This window comes from Xiphophorus hellerii, chromosome 1 (assembly GCF_003331165.1).
Source record: "Xiphophorus hellerii strain 12219 chromosome 1, Xiphophorus_hellerii-4.1, whole genome shotgun sequence".
Classification (NCBI taxonomy): Eukaryota; Metazoa; Chordata; class Actinopteri; order Cyprinodontiformes; family Poeciliidae; genus Xiphophorus; species Xiphophorus hellerii.
In genome coordinates this window covers 27,007,245-27,021,475 of record NC_045672.1, presented here as the reverse complement: position 1 = coordinate 27,021,475, position 14,231 = coordinate 27,007,245, and the positions used below count along the sequence as shown (strand labels likewise).

Sequence of the window (14,231 nt, the reverse complement as noted above, 5' to 3'; positions counted from 1 at the left end):
AATTCCTCACGATGGGATAATCCACGAGAGGTTTCTGGTGTCACTGTAATGTAACAGAAAAAGATTTTGAACTGACATCAGTCCTGCTGTATGCAGAAACAAAGTGACACCCTGAAAACATGGCCCTCCACCGCCCTATCTCTGGATCCAAATTAGTTTGTTGAGACACTTCCTTTGGCTCTTCTGTTCACCAAGTTTCAGGAAATATCCCTTTGTTATTTTACTCATTATCTTGACAGCTAGCAGACAGAAATAACCTGCACTCTGGGTGTATTAAAATAGCCCATTAATGGCTCTAGTGACTGATTGGAGAGGAATTTAGAAAGCTGATTTAAAGTTCTGTTTGGAAATTGTTTTACAAGGCTAAAACCGATTTAGCTGTGCCAATTTCCTTAATTTTGCGAGATCGGTGATTGGCTAATTTTTACATGTGAAACAGATCTTATCCACTGATCTTATCTACATCGGCAAAGGTCTAAAAATCAACCACTGTCCTTTTCTTTTCTGCCATTACAGATGTTTGACAGACTGGCCCACTAGGTCATGTCTGCACATTTACAGTTAACAATAGTGACCCTACTGTTGCCAATTCAGCAACTTTCTTGCTATATTGAGCAAAATTTCAGACAAAAACATTGAAAAAAATTGGTATCGGCTAAAATCGGAATCTGCAGGTTGGTAATCGGCGATCGACCCAAAAACTGCAATCGGTGAACTCCTAAGTACAGCCAATTAATGAAAGACAAAACAGAAGTTGGTCTTTAACAAGTAGTCGGTCTTCAACTGTAATCTTTAAAATAGACTCTGTTTTAATACAGAAGTCTATCACACACTTTTGAAACTTTCAGAATTGACAATAATTTTAGAGGAGGCAAGGCAAGGCTTTCAAATCTAAGAAGACTGTGTCAATTATCAGGCATGGTGCCGACAGCATCATGTCACAGGTACTGGATGTACAAATTGATAAATACAACAATATCCACATGTTTGGATTGGATGGAAATTGGACACAACTGGACGTCCCAGCAGGACAATAATCCAAAACATACACCAAAATTCATCTCTCTAATACCAGGTATTGCATAGGTCTTCTTCACTGTATTAAGAGAACTTGTAATGTCGATGTCGAGTTGCAATTTTCACTACGTTCCCCTTCTGCATCTTAATCACCAAATATTTCATTCACTTTGAATATGTTGCTGAATTTAAATGGAAACTGGTTCACTCAACTGCAGCACAGATATCAACCCAACAACCAGTCAGACTGACTGCATTTCTACAGATTGCATTTGTTTTTAAGACTTAAAAAATCTGGATATTAGTATTAACTAATGAGCCAATCATCACCAAACATTCAGAACCAGTGTTGTCCAAGACCATCAAAACAACAGATTTTAGACCGTGTCAAACTGATTTTTAAAAGCCGTTTTTATGAGGTCAGTTATAATCAGTCCTTTGTGTTTCATAACCTCCACAGACACGACTGCTCAGAGAAAACTGAAGAGAGGGCTGCTTCATATTCAAGTGTCACTGAACATGCTTTATAAACAAACACAGTCAGAAGAGCCTGGTGGGAAGACAAAGAGCGGTCCCTGTCCACAGATAAGGCAGTGGCCAGCAGCTCGATGGATCAATAGGACCAGTGTGTAGCGGGATCAGAAAACCCAGAGCCAATAAAGGGAGAGGAGGCTGAGGGAAGTGGTGCATCTGAGGCAAAAATCCCACCCCATGTCCATGTCTGCACAGCGTTTCACTGCCCAGCTAACTACTAACGGGTCTTTAATGTTAATTGCCACAACGGGACCAATATGTGCCCTCTGACCCCTCCTTTTTAATGGCATCATAATTTAATTATCCAGTCCCCAGAGAGAGACAAAGCCAGTCAGGGGTTTGCATCCACTTATCAACATGAATGTTATATTAGTTTTGGGCTTTTAATGATGCATTGAATTGTTTGTTTATTTTTGATGTAAAGGATTATAAAGCAAATAACAATAATCACTTTTAAAGCCCTTAAAAACAGTGTCAACATTATACACACCAAACATGCCATATACAAACATCAGATAATAATTGAATTCCTTTTTAGAATAAGAATTTTTTTTAACTAAACTGCAGCAACATAGCCTTCCTTAAAGCTTGACCATTACAGCAAATGATTCATTTGGAGCTACTAAAATACTTCTAACATTTCTGCTCGACTTAATATCAATACAGCGCATGTCTGATTTGTTGATTATTTTTTACATTAACCTATTAATAATTGGATAGCAAAAGGTACTTAGAAGATTATTTTGTTTACAGGATTTGACCCAGTTGAAGTTAAAACTGTTCTTGAGGAGTTCTGGATAGAATATGTTTACAACCAAAGAAGTTGTTTTTTTTTTATCTTAAATGCAAAATTCACATATTTTTGTATAGTTTGGTATAATTTGTGCACTGAGGGTGTTGCTCTTTCAGCAAAATAGTATTTTTTTGATTACTGTTTGATTATTGTTTGTATACTTACTAAATTAGCTAACAATCTTCATCAAGATTAATCCGATTAATCATCTCAGGCCTAATAACGTTAACACAATTGTGTGTAACAACTGGAGAGTGATTTAAAATACGGATTTATTTCAAATTTGAACACAAATTGCAGAAAATCCTCAAACTCAGTTGAAATTTCTTTGGGATTTTCATCTATAAAAACGATGAGTGTCTCACCAGGTTGGTCAGATGAGCAAGCGAGTTCTTGTGGACGTCCCTCCTCTCAACATGATGCTCATCAGCCTTCAGTGCCAGAGCAGGAGACTCTGTCGATGAGCGCTGGAGCTGAAGAAAGACGCAAACACACAGCTCTGATTATCACAGTAAATGTACAGGCACCAATAAAGGAGTACGCTACGTTCTCTGTCAATATATTGTCTAATGTTAGCACAACCCTGAGGTTTTTTCACCATTAATCAGAAGCATGTGAGGACTCCCCTCTCAAGGATTTTCATGGAAATTCACCATGCCAATTCAACAAGGAAAAAAAAAAAACATGAGGTCACAGCTAAGATGAATGACACCCTCCCAGGCCTGCTCAACATCTGTCATACTTCAAATGTAAACAAAAACAACTGCATGGAAATGTTTTTCCCACAGAATCCCAAAGGCTACTATTTGGAAAGGGGGTGTTGGTGCATGCTGAAGATGAGTGAGGTGGATCTCTGTGAGCGAAGGGAAGGGCTCCAACTTCAAAGCAGCGGTGGGGTAAGTGTCATGGGTGGAGCTGGGAAGCTGGGAGGAAGAGGTGGATGTGGGCAAAACATTGGGAATCTGGGTGCAGAAGGATCTCTAATTTAGCCCCATTGGGCCCAGAGAGGTGTGTGCACACATGCGAGATGCTCACTTTGAGATTACGGTGGTTCAAGTTTTTGTCCGCGGTGCAGTTGATGGGACCTTCTGTGTAGAACTCGAGAGGGTAAAGGAGATCGTGACCCTGGATGCGGAGAGGGCAGCGCAGCTCCAGCAGGGTGCCGCTGATCCGACTGGGGCCGTTGTTGACGAGCTGGAAAAACATTATTTTAAAAAATCAAGGAAATATGAGCTTTGAGAGTAAAAAACTATTTAATTTCAAGTTTTCCCCAGAAAACTTGCTAAGCCCAGTGGGTGGGTGCTAGGGCAGTCATTCTTCCAGCAACCTGTCGTCTTTTCGTGTTAAAAATGCTTGAAGTTCACAGGAATTTGAAAATATCACTTGATGATTATGTGTTATTAAAAGATTGGAAGATTAATACCTGAACACCAACTATAAAGTCTTAAAAAATGCAAACATTAAAAAAAACTTTAAAAAATAAGCAATGCTTAGTCTGGTGGGGGCACAAGTAAAGTCTGGTGGCCCGCCAGGCTTATAATACAAAGGGGTTAACCCTGCATTTTATTTTAAACATACACTTTGCAAAGAGTTTTAAGATGAATTATACATATATCATACATGTATAGCATTCATTAAGATTTCTTATTGAAGCATTCAGCTTCAAGGATTAAAGGACTTATGTCTCAGCCAGAGACATAAGTTTTCATTTTCACCAAAAATTAGTTAATAGCATTAACCAACAATAATAAGGGTAATCAATACACACATCATGTACAACCCTTACTGTAATCTGTTGGTATTGATAATAAATAATCTCTTTTTTGAGTTTCCAGATCTAATATTGCTTACTTTCCTTCCTGAACCGTGTCAGATTCTTAAAGAGACAGAGGCCAATTTCCAGGTGTCAAATACGGCTATATTGCAATGTTGTTTTTGATATATATACAGCATTTCCATAACAACTGAAGGTAACATAATTGCCTGATTGTGCTATAAAACGTCACTATGTTGCTGGAAAATACATAAAAGCCCTCCATTAAGTAGAGCTACAAATATATATTTTATTTTAACTAAATAGGGTCTCCTATTGTAAAATTTAAAATCTGTTGGAGGTGTTCTGCACTTACACTGGCTGGATAGTGTATGAAGTGAGGCACTAGAGTTCAGTGAAGCTGATCAATGTTGTGACAACTACGAGTGAAAGTGTACTATGACGACTCCTAAAAAGATCACAATTGATTGCTAAAAAATTCATATCTGATATGGATCTCCATTAATTTGATGGTGCAGCACAATCATGGGTCCTTTTCTTTTCCGGAATGAACAATAAAATCTAGTTTCAAACCCAATCTATCCTGTTCCCGCTGAGTGTGCACAGATAAGAGCTTGGCTGATTACCTCATAAATGTGTTCCACAGCCGGCCCGACGTCCTGTTCCACCCCGTAGCTTTTGGGCACTTTCCAGTTGGCCGGGGGAAAGAAGACCTTATCTGGCCGAGACACACTTGAAAAGAGAAGGAGGGTGATGAGAGCATGTGCAGGGAGGAACTGGAGACTGAATGAACTTCAAATGAGAGGATCTCTAAAGTTGAACTCACCCCTGCAGAATGACATCAGCCTGGACCACCACCTCAGGGTTGTAGTAAACAACCTCACTTTGGGAGTTATTTTCATTTTTACTGTGAAAATAAAATAAAAAAGAACATTTAGGTTAGCTATTAGATTTGTACTGTTAACTCTGAATCTGAAAGTATTATAGAAACACAGTATGCTCATAGTGTACCTGCGTATCTGGAGGTAAAACTGGACAGTTTTGTGTGTGTCCTTCAGACGAGGCACCGTAAATCGCAGACCCGCCCAAAGCTGCGAACGTAAAATTTTAAATATAAGGATCAGAATTCACAAGCAGAATCAAAACATAGTAAAGACTTTCCTCAGCAAAAAACGCTAAATATGTTTCAGATTAAGCTCTGCACAAATAATTCTCAGAAAACCTTTACTTTCAGAAGGAAGTGGTCCATCGCTTCTCAAGTCCCTGGTTAGGAATTATAAAGATATCTTAATCAACCATCGTTCAACCAAAATCTAAAAGATTAAAAAGAACAAAATGTCTCCACTGAATAAATTAGTAATAAACCTGAAGATCCTTTCCAAACTTGGTCATATTGTCACTACCCTGGTAATTGCTGTGCTGTCCCTTTAAATACGTGACGGGTTGTTAACAACACCTTTTCCCAGCAGGCAGTTTGGGTTACAGATGTATTCTCCACTTCCTGTCACAACATTTCCGGACACAGGAAAACTTTTTCCGTTCCATTCGCCGCCCATCCAAAACAGTGCATTATGCAAGAATCAGTAATTTGTGATGTACTACCATATGAAACACACCTTTAAAAAAGTGCAACATTTTGTTCCAGTCACAATAAAAACCGCAACATAGATTCGGCCAAATGCTGTAAAAAAAAAGCAGGTGATTACCTGATCAATAACTGATAAAAGCAGGAGTTTAGTCAGTTTGTTGGTACTGAGTATACATAAATATTTTAACATGATGCAAAGACAGGAAGCAATGTCATGCTTTATTTATTTCACATTATCTTTAGCATTTCTAATTGCACATTATGAATCACTTGAAAGAAGGTTTGTTGCAGTTTATTTCTTTGTTTATGTTTGACCAAGGTAGTCAACCTTTTGTTTTTGTCGGTTTCTTTATTATTTATTCTGCATTGGCTGTTCTACTCCAACTTACACTGACTGAACAAATTAAAAGTTGTTTTTGCATGTCTGACCAGGCTTGTGAAGATATCGGTGTTTTTAAGTGTGCTGTATTCATGCAGAGTTATGAAGTAAATTTGTTATGTCTATGAATAGAAAAAGAAACATTTTAAGTCAATTCAGAACTTTTTCTGTATCGGATTGGTTTTGGCCGATACTAAGCCTTAGATTTCGGAAGAAGTGAAAAAAGTTGATTGGTGCATCTGTAATCAGAGTTGGGTAGTAAATAGTTACATTTACTCAATTACATCTACCTGAGTAACTTTAAAAAAAAATACTTCTAGGAGTATTTTTGCTGTGCTGTACTTTCTACTTTTACTTGAGTAATTTTATTATGAAGTATCGCTACTCGTACTTGAGTAAAATTTCTGGATTCTCTACCCACAGAATGAAAAACACAGACTAAAGATTCATAAGTTTTTTTATTGAGAGAAATTGATTTGGAAACAATTTCTTTTGCCTAACTTTATTATTTTTTTGTTACTTATATGAATTATTGTCATTTTGGCCCACTAAATTTTACATTTTGGCCCATCTAATTATGTAATTTTTTAATATTAAATGGTCGCTAATTTGATCAGTTACTCAGTACTTGAGTAGACGTTTTACCAAATACGTTTGTACTCTTACTTAAGTAATTTCTTGGACGGTTACTTTTTACTTTTACTTGAGTAAAAATATATTGAAGTTGTGCTGCTCTTACTTTGAGTACAATTTTTGGGTACTCTACCCACCTCTGTCCGTAAAACATAATATACCTAACCCTAGAATTGAAAGAGGGTGCACTTTGTTTTACCATGTGGTAAAAGAAAAAACAGAGTTCTTACATTGGTACCGGCCTTCATTGGGTTTCCCAGATCACAGCTCAGGTATCGGGTCTGGTTCTCGGTGTCGTAGCTGCAGGTGAGTTGGGTGAGGCTCTGAAGAAACAAAGAGGACACATTCAAACCATTAGTACAAAAAGGTTTGAGGATCTACAGGGGTTTTTTTAGGCGTTTTCCTCACCTCATTATTGCGGGCAATGCCGCTGTAATCTGCCTCCGGGGGCAATGCCACGTACAGCTCTGCCTCGTACGCCCCTCCCTCTCCTTCGTTCCTGGCGTTGAAAGTTAAGGTCAGCGAGTTGTCATCACCAAGGTAGACTTCCTTCCTGTCGCTGAGGGCCCAAGAGAAGAAAAGAAATGATTGACATGTTCAATTACACAACTTGCTGAAGAAATAGGTTAGCGTAAATAATAAGAGTTTCAAAAAGTCACATGTTTTTAAAGTTTGTTGGTTGCAGATGAGATTCGAAGCTTTGTGAGCGTCAAATAAATTCCTCCCATGAACCCCTCTACAGTCAATTATTTTTTAATGTTGTAGTAATAAAGTCATTCATGCAGCACAACAGAAATCAGCTGCCATTCCTGCCTTTCGCCTGCACCCTCTAGCATTCACCATTGTTTATAGCAGTGCGAGTTTGAGCGGGGAGCACAAACTTTTCTAATTACAGCCTGCTCTCGTAAATAAAACATCTGATCTCATAATAGCCTGAGCGTCAACCGTAGTCTGAGTCCAACCAACTGGCATCACACTTTAAAAACCAAACGAATAAAAACCCCAAAAACCCCAAAAGCTTCAGCGACAGATTCCCCATCTAACAGGTTATGTAATTTTCCTACAGGGCAAATAAAAACAACATCCCAGGGAATGGTAAATGCTTTCCAATGTCACTCTGCTCTGACTACCATTAGGTTTCTATCATTCACTACAGAGAGGACAGAAACAACAAGAGACTATTTTGATAGCATTAATCACACTCGCCAATGGATTATTACATCCAGCCATACGTCTAAGGGGGAAAAATGAATGCAGATGGGAGATAAATATAGGAATGTGAGATCAAAATGACAGAGCAGGGAAGGGATCATCGAGGAGGCAGTTATTTTTGAGAAAAATGCAAACAGATTTTTTGGTTGCTCTCTTGTAAACAGCTATCCAAACACACTTCTTTACCTTTGCTATAAGGAGAAAAGCAGTGCTTGTTGTTTTTATGGAATGTCGTGACACCACTGTACAATGTTACGGCCATTAAAACTCACTTTCTGGCATGTTAAACGAAACAAAAACCAGCTGTATTTATGATCAAGGTCTGATTTGCACACGTGAAGAGTTCCGAGAATGAGAAACTTGTTCACAGTTTATAGAGTATAGTTACTGTAAAACGGTATTCTCAGCCGTTGAACTTTTTCACCTTCTGTCACGTTACAACAAACATCACAGAGGGGGAAAGAAAAACGATTTTCAAAATCTTAAAATGTAATCCTGTGGAACCTTTCACTTTTAGTATGGAGGTCAGGGATGTGGTTGTGGATAAGTTCAACGTATGGTTAAATTATTAAACAATTTACCAAGCTTTAAACATATCAGAGGACTGTTCAATCCATCATCAAAAAATCCGAAGCGTAACAATAGGCAATCTTATCAAGACACGAAAATCTTCCTAAACTGACAAGCAAGGCAAGAAGACCATGAATCAAAAAAGCTGAGGTTAGGTGAGACAATCTGTTAACAGGACAATTTTTCCTCCACAAAAATTGCTTTTGTGGTTAAAAAAAAAGAAGAAGCAATAAGAGTTCTGCTCTGCGGTTTGCCAAAGGCCATAGGAGACAGCAAACATGTGGAAGATGTTCTGGTCAGATGAGAGCAAAATCTACTACATCATCCGATTAGCATAATACAAAAGTGGAAGCATCTCGCAACCGAAACGCTTTTCTTGAGAAGGAAAAGGGAAGATGTCAGAGTTGATGAAATAATTAATGGAGTTAGATACTGGAAGAAAACTGCTAACGGTTGCTAAGAGTTGAGAATGGGATGGAGATTAACGTTCAAGCAGAACAACAACCACAAATATTTGTCTGCTATAGAGTTACGATAAGAACTGTTAACGTCCAAGCATATTCATGTGTTAGAATGGCCTAGTCAAAGGACTGAATGTTAACGCAAGCCGTGACACAATTATACACTGAAACACACTGATGCTTGTGGTTGTAAAGTAACAAATTCTTACAATGGGTTTTAATTGGGAATGGGAATTTTCTGTATTGTTTATCACTTATTGTGATAAATTTTCTTAAGATATGATTTTGATTTATCTTTGTCGCAATAAATTCCAATTAATAATTTTTTTTTTTAAATTAAGACTGTCCATATTGTCAGGATTGTTAGGTTTACTTTATTTCTGTGTGGCAATAAATATCAGTAATTAAAAAAATATGATTTAAAAATATATGCCTTTATGTCGATATCACTCACTGATAGTTTGAATATGTTTGCAAATTGCTCTGTTATAATTGATTTTCTGAAATACATATGGTATGAAACTTTCTTTTGAGGATGTGAGTCGACTTACCTGTGGACTGCCAGCTTCAAATCAGGAACACAAATGTTGTCTTCTCCGCAGTCCAACAGAATCTGAGCCTGAAAGATAAACAAAGTGACAAAAAATGCTTTAATATAATATAATAATATAACGTAAGTAAGTTCCCTACTCATCAGTAAACAGGATCTGTGCCACAACACGCAGCATGACTAACACATTCCACCGATCTGCCATCCACCAACCAAAGAACACCTGGACTCCACCTAAGACCGTCCCGTGAATCACCTGCCACAATGCGTTAAACACACGTGGAAACAACGAGCAGGTAGCAACTTGGAGCACAGACAGGAGACGATCCTAAGCGCACAGCTGCCAGCTCTCCCACATCACAGCTCCATGTGGAGAGCCGCGCTTTCGCCACACGCCACACCACCCTGCCAACCGCCGCATATGATCATATAGAGAGGAGGTGGGGATCCTCCAGCTCAGAGGACTCTGAGACACAAGATATCTTTGTTGACATGAAAACAGCGGTGAGGCTTCAGAGATTACAGCCGAGGGGAAGACAAGAAAGGAGCAGAAACGCCGCAGAGTGATTGAGCGACCGCTGAACGTGTGGCGAGGCCGCGGCAGGGTGAAGCTAAAAATGCATCCCGCTGCGACTGACAGTGTGATGATGTTTGTGACGATGAGGATAATAAATAGAAATGAACAAGAAATTACAGACAGCAAAGTGCCCTTCTTGTTATTATGCAATCCGGCGGGGGTTCTAATTATGGTCACCATGGTAACCACTATGCTAACTTGGCCACATGTTCACCCTTGACTAGTCTGTTCCTGTCAGAGGAAGGCAGGCTTAACACGGGTTCACCAACTCAGATTTAAGACATCTTATGAGTTTTTAGGACCATTAGAAGGAAATTTAAGACTTATATTGCAACAAACGTACAAGATATATAATCTAACTATATAACATATATACAACTATCCGCTAATATATGCTTGCTAGCTAGCGAGGGTATATTGCTAGAAGCCTGTATACATAGAATAAATGGCCCTGCCACAACAAATTGAAGACCTATAATTAATGTATTTTCTATACATAAATTTACATAAATATGTATGTAATTAGCTGCTAATATTTAATATAACCTTGCTAGCTAGAAAGTGTATATTACTAGTGACCTGTATTTGCGAGATTAAATAGCCCTGCCACAACAAATTTAAGACCTATGATGAGCATATTTTTACGTGAATTTAAGGATGCACAGACACACTTCTTACCGTACCATCAGTTAACTTCAGCAGCAACATCAGCAGGAATATCATCACAGAGAAAAATCAGACCACCAACTTGGCAGCATGAATCATTCATATTCACTCAATCAGATGATGTTATTTCAAGAACAGCAAAGGCATTGATACACAATTTAAATCACTTCCAGATTACCTCCCGCCCCCAACCGCCACAACCAAAGAAAAAAAAAAAAAAAACTATTTTAACAAAAGATGTAAATTAATAATCTCCCCTAAAGCCATAACTCTTCAGAGAGACATGTGGAGTATGTTAGGATGCAAGAGAAACTCCTCCAAGAAGATCAGCCATCTCTCATTCCCCCTCCAGCTTGAAAAGAACTTGGAACGGTGAAGCGAAATGTTACAAGGCCCGCCACACATTCTCAGAGCATATGCAGAAATCAATAGCGCATCGGGCGTCTGATCTAATCCAAGGCTGCGGTGCAACGGTCACTCTTCGCTGTTTACGCAGACCTCAACTGACACAATATAAGACAAGATTAATGAAATATGTTGGCAGTCTTACACTACTCCCTTTTACACACATCCATTCTCGGATCAGGTTTACGCTTTAAAAATTTGTTGTTTTTTTTCTCCAGAGGTTCAAAATTGGTGTTACAGCTCAAGCTTGTCTTGAAGTTTTAGTTCAACAACAGACCACATCTGTTAGAGGACAAATTGCTTTGATATCTGGAAGAGACATCAGTGAAAGAGACCAACAGGAAAAAGTCAGACAAATGCTGTAATCCAGAAAAAAAGACATAAACAAAAGAGTTCAAAGTATGATGATTGATTTTTCCTACATCCTCCTACCGTCAAAACTGAAATCACATATGGTGCATATTCCAAAGTGGCTGGAAGGATCCACAGTCAAATTGTTAAAAACTTTCACCTAAATTGTTAAAAACCCAAACTGGTTCGTTTTTAGAAGAATAACCAATTATGACACAGTCCTGGAACAAAGTTGGTTTACACAGATTTCAAAATTATCAGTCGATTTTCAAAACCTGAGACCTCACACGAGACGATTAAACAAAAATTCAGATTTTAGATGTGAAATCTTCCAAAACCTCTCGAGATCAATCATGAGTTCAGAGTAAACAAACATGCCTGACTGGGAAGAAGCAATTGCAATGATTTGTGGAGTATATTTAAAAAATAATATAAAGACTTCTACAACCCCCACTGGACTTTCCTTGACGAGTTGTTTTGTCTTCTATGTATTACGGATTTCTCTCCATATTTTCATTACCTCGCTTTCTGATTAGCTAAACATCAAATTCAACAGGCTGCATTCTCGTTTTTCTTCAGGAAACACCACACACGCTGGAATATTGGGCCAAGACAATCAGACATGTTGAGTTTCCCCAGTTTTAGATCTGAAACCTCCTTCCAAGCAGACCAGATTACTCTTAACTCACCACACACAGCTAGAATATCTTTAAAGCCAATCCTGACAATCGGGGCGTCCTTAAACTTGTCAGAATCGGAAAAAAAATTAGACAAAAATCTGCAAAATCTTCAACCCTTTGAACAAATGATCTCTTTTATCCAGGCCTTTAGAGTTGGTAAATAGTTGGTCACTGATAAAAAGAATGATTAATCTGTGTGGTAAATCTTCTCACCTTCCTAAGCATTCTCTGAAACAAACCCAAATTATTAGTGAGCACTTCTCAGATGAACTAATTTTAAAAGATTTATAGACCAACAATGTTGTTTTTTAACCATATTGCTAGAAGATAAAACTATTTGAAATGACGCCTACGTACCTTCTGCTCTATAACGCTGGTGGTCTGGTAGTTGAGGATGGGCCGCAGGCCATGGGAGTCAGAGGCAGCTTCTGGGTCCAAGCTGAAGTTCAAGGCCACAAAAATGGAGGAGAGTTTATCCCTGAATTCCTTCTCATCCTACAAGTAAAGAAAACACATGGAACACAGAGTTTACATAAACACCCGCACTGTAGGAATGAAGAAAATCTGTTCAAGACTAGGTTTGCTAATTTAGCAGTTTCCACTGACCATCAGAATCAGTGCTAAAGTTTAACTTAAAAAAATCCTCCACAAAACTTCAAGAGTAAAAACTGAACTCCCTTCAAAAGATGTTTACAAATTAATTTTGCAAAAAGAATTAGCAAAATTCCAAATGGCATATAATATTTTATTACAATGTCTCCTTTAATGAGAGTCTTTTATGGACTACGAATAAAACTAGACTTTCTCTTGATCCTTGACACTGACCAACAATGTAAAAAAAAAAAAAGGGAATTAGAATCTAATACAATGATAGAAAACTAATTGTGGGTTAAACTCTGTAAAAGTAGCGACAAAGGACTCAATAGTTAGCACTGGAAAGTCAACATACAATACTTTTTATTTCCTCTCTAACTTTATGCTGGAGAAAATATGACAAAATAAGTAATTGTACACATATTTTCTGGGATTTTTCAATCATTTTGAGCACTGGAAAGATGTTAAGAAAGATATTGAGAAAATTGTTGAAAGGGAAATTCCTTCAAATATTCTGTTCTATTTGCTCTGTTAAGCCAGCTGATGTTTCCAATGCTGACCAAAGATATATTATACTTCTGTTGCCGATGGCCAAGAAAATTAGAACTATAATGGTGCATTAACACCAAACGCGTTTTGAGGGCGAGGTGCGTCTGGTTTCCATTCAAAGTCTATGTGGAGGCAAGTCGTGGTGCATCTTGCGCGTCTAGCACTGCACGATTTGAAGCATTTCCAGCATTTGACGCAAGGTTTTGCTGCTTCATGCAGAGCGTTAACCAATCAGAGAGACGCCGCTATGTGGCGTAGTGGAGCATTTTCCGACGTGATCTTAGAAAAAGAAAAACTATGGAGGATAAACTAATTGTCGCTGTTTGCTCTCGTCCTATAATCTACAATCAATCAAGTTATGACTACAGAGACAGGAACAGAAAGGACCTTGATTGGGAGAGGATCAGCGAGGAAGTTGGAATGTTGGGTAAGTTATAACTTTTACTATTTGAAAAAATTTTGTGGCATTTGAGCTATCCAAATCCATCCAGCAAAAACATTGAGTCACGTTAAATAAACATATTTATTTAGATGAAATATGCAGGAGACGATGGAAGAGTTTGAGGGACATGTATGCCAACACCGGCCTAGAGCGATTCTGACGCGCGCCTAGAGCGAAATGTCAAGCGTCTGACTTCAAAGTGCACCGACGTCGAACTTGAAGTGTTGGACACGTTTTTGACGTGAAACGCGTTTGGTGTGAACGCACCATTACTTTGAAAAATGTGACGTCACCCAGTGTAACTGAGTGGAAACGGACTAAAAAATGTGTATGTGACAAATAAAATGACTGAAAATGGATGTTTTTCAACCAGAGATGGAACATGGTTAAAGTATACCTCTGTCTTTAAAGTATATTGGTTATAGAAAGTTATAGAAATTCCAACATAAGAAAAAA

General features: G+C 38.2%; 1 protein-coding gene across 1 annotated transcript in view; it reads right to left on the bottom strand.

Annotated features, from left to right (window-relative positions):
- The window catches only part of itga5 (integrin, alpha 5 (fibronectin receptor, alpha polypeptide)), a 48,544-nt gene that overhangs the window by 4,837 nt on the left and 29,476 nt on the right, over positions 1-14,231 (bottom strand). Inside the window, exons 18-26 of the mRNA XM_032557534.1 lie at positions 12,548-12,685; positions 9,513-9,580; positions 7,127-7,277; positions 6,949-7,041; positions 5,130-5,209; positions 4,945-5,025; positions 4,745-4,850; positions 3,380-3,538; positions 2,710-2,817 (exon numbers count right to left, since the gene is read on the bottom strand). Coding sequence (XP_032413425.1) covers positions 2,710-2,817; positions 3,380-3,538; positions 4,745-4,850; positions 4,945-5,025; positions 5,130-5,209; positions 6,949-7,041; positions 7,127-7,277; positions 9,513-9,580; positions 12,548-12,685 — 984 coding nt within the window. The remainder of the gene's footprint in view (positions 1-2,709; positions 2,818-3,379; positions 3,539-4,744; positions 4,851-4,944; positions 5,026-5,129; positions 5,210-6,948; positions 7,042-7,126; positions 7,278-9,512; positions 9,581-12,547; positions 12,686-14,231) is intronic.